This window comes from Mus caroli, unplaced genomic scaffold (assembly GCF_978045245.1).
Source record: "Mus caroli unplaced genomic scaffold, Mus_caroli_1 scaffold_3, whole genome shotgun sequence".
NCBI classification, from domain to species: Eukaryota; Metazoa; Chordata; class Mammalia; order Rodentia; family Muridae; genus Mus; species Mus caroli.
In genome coordinates, this window is record NW_028227258.1 from 37,563,920 (window position 1) to 37,577,688 (window position 13,769).

The 13,769-nt window shown below is 39.6% G+C and overlaps 1 protein-coding gene across 2 annotated transcripts in view; it reads left to right on the top strand.

Moving 5' to 3' along the window:
- The window catches only part of Fnbp1l (formin binding protein 1 like), an 84,044-nt gene that overhangs the window by 25,291 nt on the left and 44,984 nt on the right, over window positions 1-13,769 (top strand). For both annotated transcript variants that reach the window (XM_029475133.2, XM_029475134.2), the window contains exon 2: window positions 7,078-7,193. In XM_029475133.2, coding sequence (XP_029330993.1) covers window positions 7,078-7,193 — 116 coding nt within the window. The remainder of the gene's footprint in view (window positions 1-7,077; window positions 7,194-13,769) is intronic.

Consider the following 13,769-nt stretch of genomic DNA (forward strand, 5'->3'; position numbering starts at 1 on the left):
TTTGGATGCAAGGCTGTATCAAAGTCATTATAAAAACAAGAATTGCATATTTAAAAGTGACTTCTGAAAAAAAATATAACATTTTGTAATAGGTGTTTTATACTGAATTGTATTTAAGGTATCTAGATGAATGAGATTAAATAGATATATTTATGAGCTAGCACATTTTATAGTCCATTATCGGAGTACCAAACAATTGGAGTGACAATGCATGCAGAGTGTAGGACATTTAAGTTGATGCTGATTTTCCTCTTATTCTGAGGTAAATTCACTTGGGATATTTTAGAAAATTAAAAAGAAGTACCAAAAAGAAGTAGAAGAGCTTTCTTGCATTTAATATGAGATAAGATGAATTTAGGGCACGAACTAACAGGGGATTCCTTTCACAGACGCTGTGGTATGGACAGATGTGTTTGAAATGAAGAGACAATGACTGAAATGGGGAGCAAAGAAGTTAGATGCAGCTAGTAATGTGGAATGAGAGATGTGCTAAAGACAGCAAGAGCAGGGAAGTGGTGATAAACTGCCCACTGTGATGATGCAATAGTCTTAATTTTTAAAACATTATTTACATATGTGTGTGTGTTTATGGTGGACATGAGAGTGCCACAGTTTTCCTGTGGAAGTCAGAGAACAACTTTGAGAAGTGAGTTCTTTACTTCCATCGCTTGGGTTCTGGGGAGCAAATTCAGGTTGTCAGGTTGGTCTTGAACTCTTGATCTTCCTTTAGTCTTCAGGTCTAACTCTACAGTACTAACTCTACAGTAGTGTACTGGCTATTTTTGTGTCAACTTGACACAGCTGGAGTTATCACAGAGAAAGGAGCTTCAGTTGAGGAAATGCCTCCATGAGATCCAACTGTAAGGCATTTTCTCAATTAGTGATCAAGGGGGAAGGCCCCTTGTGGGTGGGATCATCCCTGGGCTGGTAGTCTTGGGTTCTATAAGAGAGCAGGCTGAGCAAGCCAGGGGAGGCAAGCCAGTAAAGAACATCCCTCCATGGCCTCTGCATCGGCTCCTGCTTTCTGACCTGCTTGAGTTCCAGTCCTGACTTCCTTTGGTGATGAACAGCAGTATGGAAGTGTAAGCCGAATAAACCCTTTCCTCCCCAACTTGCTTCTTGGTCATGATGTTTGTGCAGGAATAGAAACCCTGACTAAGACAAATTGGTACCAGCAGAGTGAGGTATTCCTGTGACAACCTGACCATGTTTTGGGGAGGACTGTGGAAGGACTTTGGAACTTTGGGCTTGAAGATCCATTCGTTGTTAAGAGCTCTGTCAGATGTTGTGTAGGAGCTTGGAAGATAATGCTGAGAACAGTGCAGAAGATGGAGGCCTGGTTTGTGAAATTTCAGGGGGAAAATTAAAGACTCTCTTCAGGGCCATTGCTGTTTTTATTGTGAAGATTTTGTAGTTCTGGTTAGCTGGGGCTGAAGAATCAGCTGTGATTAACAAGATACCAGAACTACTAAAGCAAAAACTTTGCATTACTGGGACTATTGATGCTGGTTAGCTGGAGCTAAGAAATTAGCGGTGATTAAGAAGAGACCAGCATGTTAAGGTGACATCTTCTGGGAAGTGTTTTCTGAAAGCACAAAGAGGCTGTGTTCCAGAGATAGGCAAGGTTGTACTCCTTCTGCAGCGGGACTTGGTAATGTGTAAGGGTCACCCAGGTGGTACTGGTTTTGAAGGCATGAAGGGGTCATGCAGAGCAGCTGAGGCTCGGCACTGTGAGAGGCCATGGAAGGCCATTGGTGAAGGTGCAGTCTCAGTTGCAATTGAAGGCCCAGGACTGAAGGGGTCATGCAGTGTTTTGGAGATGCCAGTACCATGAGATGACCACCAAGAGCAGCAGCAGCAGTGGAGTATAGGCATCTGGAGCCCAGAGGACGACGTGTGTGCTACAAAGGGCATGGCTGGAGAAGTGACCCAAGCCCTTGGAGGAGCCCAGAAGATCGTGAGTTGGATCCCAGACATTGGACGGTTGGAGATTGATTTTTGCTTTGACTGTGACTGTGCCCTGATATTTTCCCTCTTGAAGGAAGAAACTGTTTTAGTGGAGCCCACAGTTAAGAGACTTTTAATTGTAAAAAGACTTTGGATTTTAAAAGAGATGGATATTTTAAAGAGATTGAAAATTTAAGAATATGTAAAGACTGTGGGACTTTTAAAGTTATTTAGATCTTGGGGATGAATAAGAATGTAAGAGTTGAGGCTTACTAGTGATGTGTTTGTATCAAGTTGACAAGGGGTCAATTGTACTGGCTATTTTTGTGTCAACTTGACACAGCTGGAGTTATCACAGAGAAAGGAGCTTCAGTTGAGGAAATGCCTCCATGAGATCCAACTGTAAGGCATTTTCTCAATTAGTGATCAAGGGGGAAAGGCCCCTTGTGGGTGGGATCATCCCTGGGCTGGTAGTCTTGGGTTCTATAAGAGAGCAGGCTGAGCAAGCCAGGGGAGGCAAGCCAGTAAAGAACATCCCTCCATGGCCTCTGCATCGGCTCCTGCTTTCTGACCTGCTTGAGTTCCAGTCCTGACTTCCTTTGGTGATGAACAGCAGCATGGAAGTGTAAGCCGAATAAACCCTTTCCTCCCCAACTTGCTTCTTGGTCATGATGTTTGTGCAGGAATAGAAACCCTGACTAAGACAAGTAGTAAGTATTTACATTAATACTGGAAAGTTGTATGGTTAGGAATCTAACTCAGGTGGTAGGTGCTTGCTTAGCATGTATGAAGCCTTGGATGCACTCTGGAGGTTGGAATAGGAGGATTAGAAATTCAAAACCACCCTCAACTATATAGGACATTTGAGTCTTACTTGATTTATATCTAACTTTTTCTAAAAAAACAAACTAATTAAAATTGTATACATATAAAATTTTTGTAAAAACTATTAAATGTGGGCTAGAGAGATGTCTTAATGGTTAAGAGTATGTTTTGTCTACATATGTGTGGAGGCTCACAACCGTCTTCCAGTTCTAGGGGGATTCGATGCTTTTGGCCTCTCACGGCACCTGTACTCACATGCACACACACCCTTAATTAAAATAGTAAGTCTTACAAACTGGAAAGCCTTATAAAAGAAAATTATATTTTAGATTTTATGGCTTGTAAATTTAACTGTTAATTAATAGTGAAATTTGACTATGGTTTTTCAATAGTCTGATTAGTTTTAAAACTTTTATTTTTTAATTATTTTTAAATGATAAACAACTCAAAATACCTCTGAGAAAGCTGATACTTCTGAGATTTGGTGTGGATCAGGTAGATCTTGGGTTAGCACTGCTGAGGGGAAAGCCCACTGCTCCAGCTAGTGAAACTAGAGTGTGGATGTCTTTGACTATTCAAGTACATAAGACTAACATACACTTTTAAAGCAGTTTTGTTTGTTGAGACATGGTCTCCCTATATGTACTCAGACTAGATTTAAATTCACTTCGTTAGCCTAGGCTGGCCTCAGTCTGGGTTGATCCTTCTGTGTCTCCTGAATGCTGGAGAAACCCAGTGATATTTCAGTAAAGGAATAATGACTGACCACAGCAAACAAGCAGAGCATATTATTTAAACAGGAATCTTAAGAAAAGAGCATACAAAATGATCCACTAGAATTCTTTGTATTGTCTAAAACTCTACTAGGATGTAAAGCATGAATTGACACCAGTGTCTTGGATTTAAAGAGATACTGGGTTAAATTTAATACATAGAGCATAGATAGGCAGACAAAAGAAATGGCCAATATAATGCTTGTCATCTTACTATATTTGGAGAAAAAGGTTTTGTTTTTAATAAAGAAAAGACCTCTTAATTTTAAGGGCTTCCCACTATAGGACTGACCCCACTTTCCTATCCTGGACCTCTAATACTTCAGAAGGCTTGACGAAATCAGGTGTCATAATTCACTCTGATGTCTCACAGAACTCAGAACACCTTACTATTGCTTGATGATGCATGCAGGTAAACAATCATATGAAGAAGACCTAAGATGAGGTCTGGAAAGGCTCAGAGTACAGGGGAGACCTTTGGTCCCTGTGGCACATGGCTGTGTTCATCAACCAAGAAACTCTCTAAACACATTGTTTAGGTTTTTTATGGAAGTTTCATGACTTAGGCAATATTGATTAAATCCTTGGTTATTGGTTATTGTAATCAATCCTTAGCCCCTCTTATAAAGGGGCTGAAAAGTTTCAATCCTATACTAACAGGTTCCTTAGGTAAATGACCAAATCCAATCCAGGTCACCTCATTAGCATAAAATCAAGTATGGTTCAAGGGGGACTGGGAGTTTAAAGACCAGGAAGCATGTGTCTTGTCACTCAGGAGTTCTAAAGGTTTTAAAAGTTGTGCTAAGAACTGAGGGCAGAGACCCAATAAGCATTTATTTCCTGCTTGCTCTTGTATTACAGATACAGATATCTCTAACATCACATATCAGCAGTGTGGCAACAAGCTAAATACTGTAGAAGCTGCTTAGAAAACACCTCGAAAGAATTCCTGGGCCCAAGTCGTTCTTCTGCCTTGGCCTCCAAAGTAGCTGCTGAGAGGACTCTTTCATTTTTATTTTTTATTTTCAGCAACAATAACAAAATGTACAACAGTGTTGTCATATAGTTGACTGTATAAAGTACAGATATTTCTAGTATTTCTCAGATTATAATGTGTTAGGTTCTGTTTCAATATGCAAGTATATTTAGAACCATCTTTTTGTGTGTGAGCCATTAAGGAAAAGATGTGTTGAACATTTATTCTCAGTAATAAAGGACTTCAACAAAAACAATATTCTATGGAAAAACTATGTTGGCTACCAGTAAAGCAGTGTTTTGACTAGAATTTTTCCTTTCTGCTACTACTAGCCCCGTGCTTTGACTGGAAGTTTAAAAAGGAAGTTGAAATAAAGTTGAAATTTATTCACTTTGTTGTTTATAGGTAAGGAGAAAATGAATAAGAGAAGACCATAGAGCAGTTAGGTATATTGTTGTTGTAGTTAACCTCACAAAAATAATATTTTCATAGTATATGGAAGACAAACTGTTTTCAGTGCTTCTAGTAGGAATTGGGAGGGACCCTTGAAAATCTGTTACTCATAAATTCAGTTTATCTCTTGGATGTTTTAAAGTTGTTACCTTTTAAAATAAATGGTTGTCAGTTATATGCTCATAATATGTAATTTTGAGAAGTGTCTCTTCAAAAGATAAAGGGAACTTTTAATGGCTAGTGGTAAGTTGCCTTTTTAAAGAAATGTGAATTATGGAGAAAATATTCTGATAATGAATGTTTGGAAATGTATCTATCACTTACCTATGTCACCTACAAATACTAATATCTATTTATTGCAAGTAAATATGTCAAAAGACTAAAAAGTTAAAGATTATAATTGACCTGATTTACAGGTCTGTATTGGGCAACACTTCATTGTATAAAATACAAGGAGTATGCTGGTCCTACAGACAGAGAAGGGCTGAGGCTGGCAGAATAGAGCAGAAGGCAGTTTGAATGTTTCAATGTTATTTTCCTTGTGGAAGTTGCTAACGCACTGCTTGTACAGCTTAGAACTGGCCTGCGTAGGGCCTTGGTTATTACTAGCTGCCTGTCTCCTCTGCAGCTTGGTTTGGGCATGGTCGGCAGGGAGGTTCAGCATGAGCAAATGCATTTTGGTTTGATCTGTTGAGACCTAGTAGAGGGAGCTGAAGCCAGAACAATGACTGTTAAGTTTTGTTTTTGTTTTTTTAAATTTTATGTGCTTGGGTGACTTGACTACATGTATGTGTGAAGGTTTAAGATCCTCTAGAACAGGAGTTACAGTCAGTTGTGAGCTGCCGTGAGGATGCTGAGAATTGAACTTAGGTCCTCTGAAAGAGCAGTCAGTGATTTTAACTGCAGAGTCCCAAGTTCTGTTTGTTTTAAAATAAGTAGAGTTTTTTTTTCTCAGTGTTCTTCAGAGAAACAGAATCAGCAAGATACATACATACATACATACATATGTATGTACGTACAAAGAAAGATTTTGTTTTAGTTTTTTTCTTTTTATTTGCTTTATTAACTTTACCTTTTCCTATGAAAATGGATAAAGCTCTTTTTTTTTTTTTTTTGGTTTTTCGAGATAGGGTTTCTCTGTGTAGCCCTGGCTGTCCTGGCACTCACTCTGTAGACCAGGCTGGCCTCGAACTCAGAAATCCGCCTGCCTCTGCCTCCCGAGTGCTGGGATTAAAGGCGTGCACCCCCACTGCCCGGCGGATAAAGCTCTTCTATCAATAGAATTTGGACTGTGAGCAAAGGTCATGGGCACCTAGGAACTGGGAGCACAGGACTCACTTGACAGTGACAGTAAGATAGTTCCATAGTACGTGGATCGGGAGAGTCCAGGGAAAAGGAAAAGGGTAGATACTACCTTTCCTGAGCTCATAGAAAGTGAGAACAGCCAAGGCATGAACCATTGTGCTGGTGTTTGGTCAGCTCCCATGTAAGGGTGCTAGGCAAGTTCCTCAGCACACCACCATGAATACATTCTCTTACCATTCATCTGCTTGTGTGGCCCATATAAGTCAGGAGCAATTGGTGAGTGAGCTTGTTTGTTGTTTCCTGTAGCCTGATGACTTTCTCCTCCCAAAAGACAACCTCCCTTTCCATTCTTTGCCTGCTCCATTTCTTTGGTTTCCTGAGTTTGCCTTTACAGTTGTTTCCTTTGCCTCTTCCTTCCAGTTCTTGAAACAGGGTGTGCGGGCCATTCTACAGCTTTGGAGATCTGCTGCTTCTCTGTTCGAGTCTGGCACTAGCCCTCAGTGCACAGGGTGTGGGGAGTGATAACCACTCTAAATAGATTCTTACAAATAATTGGCTTATGTGATTGTAGAGACTTGACAAGAACAAAATCTGGAAAGGATTGCCCAGGGAAGAGCTGCAGTTGCACACCAGTGGCAGTCCTCCACACTTGTCCTGGTTTAGGGGAATGTGGGAGGGACCAGGGCTTCCCTTTATACTTTACACTTAATTACTTCTGTACAAATATCAGAAACTGCTTAAAATATTTGTGGCAACAATTTGAAGCTTGTTGAGCCTGTTCTTGCTTTCATTTTCTAGGATCAGTTCGACAGCTTAGATAAGCATACCCAATGGGGAATTGACTTCTTGGAAAGATACGCCAAGTTTGTTAAAGAGAGAATTGAAATTGAGCAGAACTATGCGAAACAATTGAGGTAAGTCGATTTACTTCTCACTTCTTAGCAATGAAGTTACACATTTAAACAGCTCAATGTTAAAAGCAAATAGTATTGTACGGGTTAAACCATGAGCTCTAGCCATAGTGGTTGAGTTAGAGGACTGATGGTTAAGTTAGATAACCATTGCCTCGTGCTGTGGGGAGTATTGACTACCTAGATCATAAGTCGGTTTGATTGTAGAAAGACACTTAAAATCCTTAAATCTCAGAGCAAAGGGGAACCCGCCTAAGCAGCCAGAGCCTGCTGACTTTCGCCCCTTTTCTACCTTCTACCTGCAAGCCTTTAAATAAAGGGGTTTGATGATTAAACAAACATGACATGAGGTATAATTCAGTATTTTATACTTTTACTACTATTGATATTTGTTTTAGAATTCTTCCTAATGTACTAACCTGAGAATTTCCAAGTCTTCAAAATAGAGTTTGTGTTGAGCTTAACTTCTTCCTATATACGTTAAAATATTTGAAGGGGAGTTTTTAAATCTTAAATTTGATGGAACTTATCTTAAGCTTTTGTTGAAATAGAAACATTATCATTGAAATTAATGACAGTTTATCAAGGAACTTAATAAAAATAATGCTTGAAGTTTGAAGAGCATCCTGTGAAGTTTTAGCTAGGAGTCCGGGTACTTCAGATTGCAGAGGACAAAGTCCCAACATGAATTAGGCATGCGTGGTTGAAAAGTCTGGACACATTTCCGTTCGGGATGAAATGAACTGCTCCTTGTTTCTTTGTGTGTGGGTTCTTTCAGCACCCTCCTTTCTACCCCGTCACCTCTAGACTTCATCTTCCCACTCTGAATCCCAGACTGACTCTCTTCTCTGTTGTACCTTTGAGAGAGGAGAGAAGGAAGAGGGGGGAGTGGAAGGATGGAGGAAGGAGGAGAAAGGGGAGATGTCTCTCCGCCACCTTTAGTTTATTTTAGTTTTTTTCAAGACACAATCTCAGTTTGTAGCTCTGCCTGGCCTTGAACGCACAGAAATCTGCCTGCCTCTGCCTTGCGAGTGCTGGGATTAAATGCTTTCGCCACCACACTTCCACTGTTTTTGTAGATATTCTAATAAGATTTCCTTTTGTGATTCTGACTCAGGTTAGGTTGTATGTTTATTTTGTGTAATGTATTTTTGAAATGATGATGTTGGATTGACTTCTAGGTAATGGTAGAGGAAAGCTGGCTAACGGCAGTAGACTCAGGAAGAAGAGGAGATAGTGAAAAGTCAATTAATGTCCTTGTAGCCAACTCACTGTGTGCAGGATGACAAAGGACTAGTATAATGAGTGGATGATATGTAAAACTTTTTTTAAACTATTGTGATATTTATGGAAACTGATACTATATTAGTTTCCTGATTGTTCTCTTCTGGTTTTTCTTAAGGTACTTTTCATATAAGAATACGAATAGGGAGCTTGTCAATATTTTATTAATAACATTAATGACAATTTATCTGTTCAAAAATTATTATATGGGAATCTTAAACATGCAGGGCCACTGGGAGGTTAACATGAAGAGTTTACTCATGCAAATTAAAAGGTCTGCTTTATTAAAAATGCATCAAAAATTATTATATGGGAATCTTAAACATGCAGGGCCACTGGGAGGTTAACATGAAGAGTTTACTCATGCAAATTAAAATGTCTGCTTTATTAAAAATGCATTTATTTTATTATGCTTATGAGTGTTTTGCCTACATTTATATCTCTGTACCATGTGTATGCCCAGTGCCCAGGGAAGCCAGAAAAGGGCATTAGATCTCCTGGAATTGGATACAGACAGTTGTCAACTGGCATGTTGGATCTGGGAGTTAAACCCAGTCCTTTGAAGAGCAGCCGGTGCTCTTAACCACTGAGCAGTCTCTCCAGCTCTCTTATCTGATTTTGAATGTGTTCTCAATTCTAATAAAAGAAATTTATAGCTTTGAGTTTCCAGTACAAGTGAATTGAAGACATACATAAATGACAAATGATAAACGATTAAAAATACAAAGAAACTAGGTCAGTTTAGGAAGAAACAGAGCTACCTACCTCTGGAGCCTCCAGAGTATCCCCAACAACAAAATGAAAACCTAAGAATGCTGGGTCCTCAGGGAAAGTTAGTCACCTTTTCTCTTTCTTTCAAGAAGACGGCATTGGACAGGGTGCCTCAAAATACAATTCAGCGTTTTAATTTCTGAACTGTTTTGTAGGAAACACATAAATATGTATGCACAAAATTATCATTGCTGAAAAAGTAGGATTCCCTTCTAGAAATACCTACCAACATATGAATGATGAAAAATATTATTGTATGTATCCAGTTTAAACAACCAGATATACCAGCTTATTTAAACTTAGAAGATTGTTCATATTCAGTCCATCCGTATGAAAAACATGTTGCAGGATGTAGCTCTTACTGCTTGCTTGAATTTGTATGTATAATTAGGTAAAGTTTTGAAATTTCATGTATCCTGAGAGCTGTACAATTCCAAGTGTTTCCAGTTGTTGCTCTTGTGGACTGGGAGCAGGAAGGTGGAAAGGGAACGAGACTATTTTTACTTTAGACATTTTTGTGGTATAATTTTCAGTGACTGTATAACTTGGGTAATTTAAAACTAAGCAAAGTGGTGGTATACTTGGAAAGAGTGCTATTACAAATTGCAAAACAAAAAATTGGCAATTTATAAGATAAAACTTAGACAACCTAGTATATCTTAATTACCCAGGGTAACACCCAGATCTCAGAGGTTATGATAGATTCAGTTTTGCTAGAGTAACAGGACTGAATCACCTAATTAAGTTGCAGGCTTCTTTGCTGGTGTTGTAAGACTGGTAACTATTGCTTCACTTACTTGCAAGGGAGGAAGGCTATTGTACTGTATTGAAACAGGGTGGCTAGAACTCCTAATTATTTGTGGAAAAATCTAATTTTATAGGGCAGAATGGGACTTGTCATGTCCATTCTGTGTGAGGATTTGCCTCTTTAAAGGAATCTGGCACATTTCCATCCTAACAGACTCTGGGTAGCAGGGCTGTGGGTTAATGTTCAGGTGTTTGGGAGGAGACTTGGGAGGAGGCATGCTTAATTTGAAGCCATCTACTCCTTCCCTCTTCCTCCATGGAGATTTGCTGCTTTGGATGAATGACTGGTAAATGATTGAATTGTCAGGTGCTGTTTATAGTGTGGTGGTGGTGGTGGTGGTGGTGGTGTTCAAAGGGAAGAGGCTTGCCTTGTTTCTTTCCTCTTTTAGCTGGCTCCTCCTACTTTTGTTCCAGAGGTTGATTTCATGTATAGGAAGAGAATAACGCTGCTTGGTGAGGTACTACTCTGTCCCTTTATAATTACTGTATTCAGGTTATTAAATATTTCTCCTACTTTTCCCCAGAGGGAGACTGGGCACAGTGTCTTGATACTTAGCCAATTTGGCTTCTCACTCACCACCCTTCTTCCTGTCTTAGCCTCCCAAGACGATACAGTCATGTATTGTCATGCCCTGCTCCAGTTTAAATACATTGTAAGACTAAATGATTTAAAACATCTCTGATACCAAGGCATCCTGTGTCTACCTCCCATTATCTCCCCCCCCTACCCCCTTTTAAAATTCTTTCCTATGTTCTTTTTTTACATTTTTTTTTTTTTTGAGACAGATCTCACTGTAGCTCTGGCTGGCCTGGAACTCACTATGTAACCAGGCTGGCTTCTGATTCACAGAGAATCTGCTCACCTTTGGTTCTGGAGTGCTGGAGTTAAAGGGGCATGGCACCTCTCCCAGATGTTCATGTGTTTTGATAGTTTAGGTTTAACTGTATTTTGGTGTTGGATATTGATTGGTATGAGGGATCAGTGTAAATATAAGTATAGAAAATAAAGTGTCTGATCAAAGAAAGTTGATATCCGTTTTGAGTCATGCTAAATAATGGTTAGAGAGTATTTGATTTACTGATTTTTGTATTGGGTGGTTTTGTGTGTGAACTTGACACAAGCTAGAGTCATCAGAGAGGAAGGAGCTTCAGTTGAGGAAATGCCTCCATGAGATCCAGCTGTAAGGCATTTTCAATTAATGATCAATGCAGGAAGACCCTTCCCGTACCCCCTTGTTGGTGGTGCCATCCACTGGCTGGTATTCTTGGGTTCTTTAAGAAGGCAGGCTGAACAAGCCAGGGGAAGCAAGCCAGTAAGCAGCATCCCTCCATGGCCTCTGTCTGCATCAGCTTCTGCCTCCAGGGTCCAGCACTGCTTGAGTTCCTGTCCTAACTTCCTCCAGTGAAGTGCTGTTTATAGATCTGGAAGTGTAAGACAAATATACACTTGCCTCCCCAATTTGCTTTTTGATCATGGTGCTTTGTTATATCAATAGAAACCTTGACTAAGACAAGAGACAGACAACCAACTGAAGTCAGTCAATGTGTGTATGTATGTGTATGCAGGGTTCAAACACGATACCTATGCATGCTGTGCAAACTCTGCCAGTAAGTTTATCTTCAGTCCACTGATTTTAATAAATCTGTATTATATATATGGCAGGAATTAATTAAAATCTCTTAAGTGTGTATGCACAATAAGAATATACTGTTTTCTCTTTTAGTAAAAATAATTGAAGTATTATGTTCTATCATAGAAGTATAGCTTTGTAATCTTGTATAGCTTTGTAATCTTATATGCCCCAGCCTCCATATTAGAACATGCAAGTATGATGGTGTGGGATACTGGAAGCAACTGTACTGGAAGGCAAGGAGCCTATAAACTAGTCTCCTAGAAATCTCTTTGAGTTTCCCTTTGATCTGATATTGTATATGTGCATTTGTATTTACATGCCAAGTCAGATAGCCTAGCTGAGGAAGTATACATTGAATGAATGAGTGATTATTTCTGTCTAACTTAGAATCTTATGACCTTTGATGATGCACTGATCTCTACCTATACTGGAGTTTGGTATTATATGCATCACTGCTATAAGGTTATTAGTTTACATAGGTAAAGCTTTGAGGGTAAGCGTATACACTTTACATTCTTTTATCAGAATTTGCCATTAGCATGTCATCCTGTTTAAACTCAGAAGAACTCAGGGAGCCCATTTTTATACTGACTTTCTGAAAGTAGAAATTAATTTTTTGGTTTGCTGTTTGTATGACTGTCTTATTGCCTTGTAGGCTACCACCCCCTCCTTGTTAGACAAGGTTTTGATGTGTAGCCCTGTGAGATGACAAGTATGTGTCACCATGCCCAGCTATATGTATATTACCTGTATAGAATTGATTCTAAAAAAACTCAGTAGTTACTGTCAGTCAGTCTCTAGTCAGCCAGTGTGCCTCAATACATATCTCTACCTGAGTTGAACCACTGAATGATTTTATTAAATAATTCCTGCTTCTTAATTGAAGGATATAACCCCTATAGTAAAATATAAAATCCATAATGGGAAGGGTTTGTTTGTTCTGAACAAGCCATTTTTATTTTTAATATTTACTCAATCCTTACTATAGCACTTAATTTCTCAGTAATATCTGCCATGCTTTTGTGGTAGGGGCAGGGGAATTAGGGACAGGACCTCTCTGTGTAGCCCTGGCTGACCTGGAACTCACTCTATAGACCAGGCTAGCCTCAAACTTACAGAGATCCACTTGTCTCTGCCTCTGCCTACTGAGTACTGGGATTCCAGGTGTACGTCACTATCTGCCGAGCTTTCATGATTCTTATTAACACACTTCCCTTTAAGAAATTGAGATTTCAGTAGTAGTTTATAGATTTGGAAATGGAAGCTACTTGCATGTTATTTGTTGCTGCTGAATGTGGGCCCCTGGGTATTGCATTATATTGCATCTCACCATTACAAGATTCACTAGTTCTGTTGATTTCTTCACTACTACCACCACATAGCCAGTGCACACTACATCTTTATAAAGACTTTGCGTCATAATATAATAAGTTATCCCAAAACAGAGTAACACACTTTTTCCAACTAACAGATCCTTATAAATATAGCATAGTAATAATTGTAGAAATTTCATGAAAATATAAACTAGACTATTAAGCATGGTGTGGTACATCCCTTTAATCCAAGCTCCTGAGATACAGAGACAGGAGCATCATTGAGTTTCAGGCCAGGCAGGGCTTCATAGTGAGACCCCGTCTCAAAGGGAAGAAGAAAATACAATTTCTTTTTCTTTTCTTTTTTTTAATTAGGTATTTTCTTCATTTACATTTCCAATGCTATCCCAAAAGTCCCCCACATCCTCCCCCCTACTCTCCCCCCCGCCCTCCCCCCCCCCCCCCATTCTTGGCCCTGGTATTCCCCTGTAGTTAGGCATATACAGTTTGCATGACCAATGGGCCTCTCTTTCCACTGATGGCTGTCTAGGCCATCTTCTGATACATATGCAGCTAGAGACACGAGCTCCGGCGGGTACTGGTTAGTTCATATTGTTGATCCACCTATAGGGTTGCAGATCCCTTTAGCTCCTTGGGTACTTTCTCTAGCTCCTTCATTGGGGGCTCTGTGTTCCATCCAATAGCTAACTGTGAGCATCCACTTCTGTGTTTGCTAGGCCCCAGCATAGCCTCACAAGAGACAGCTATAT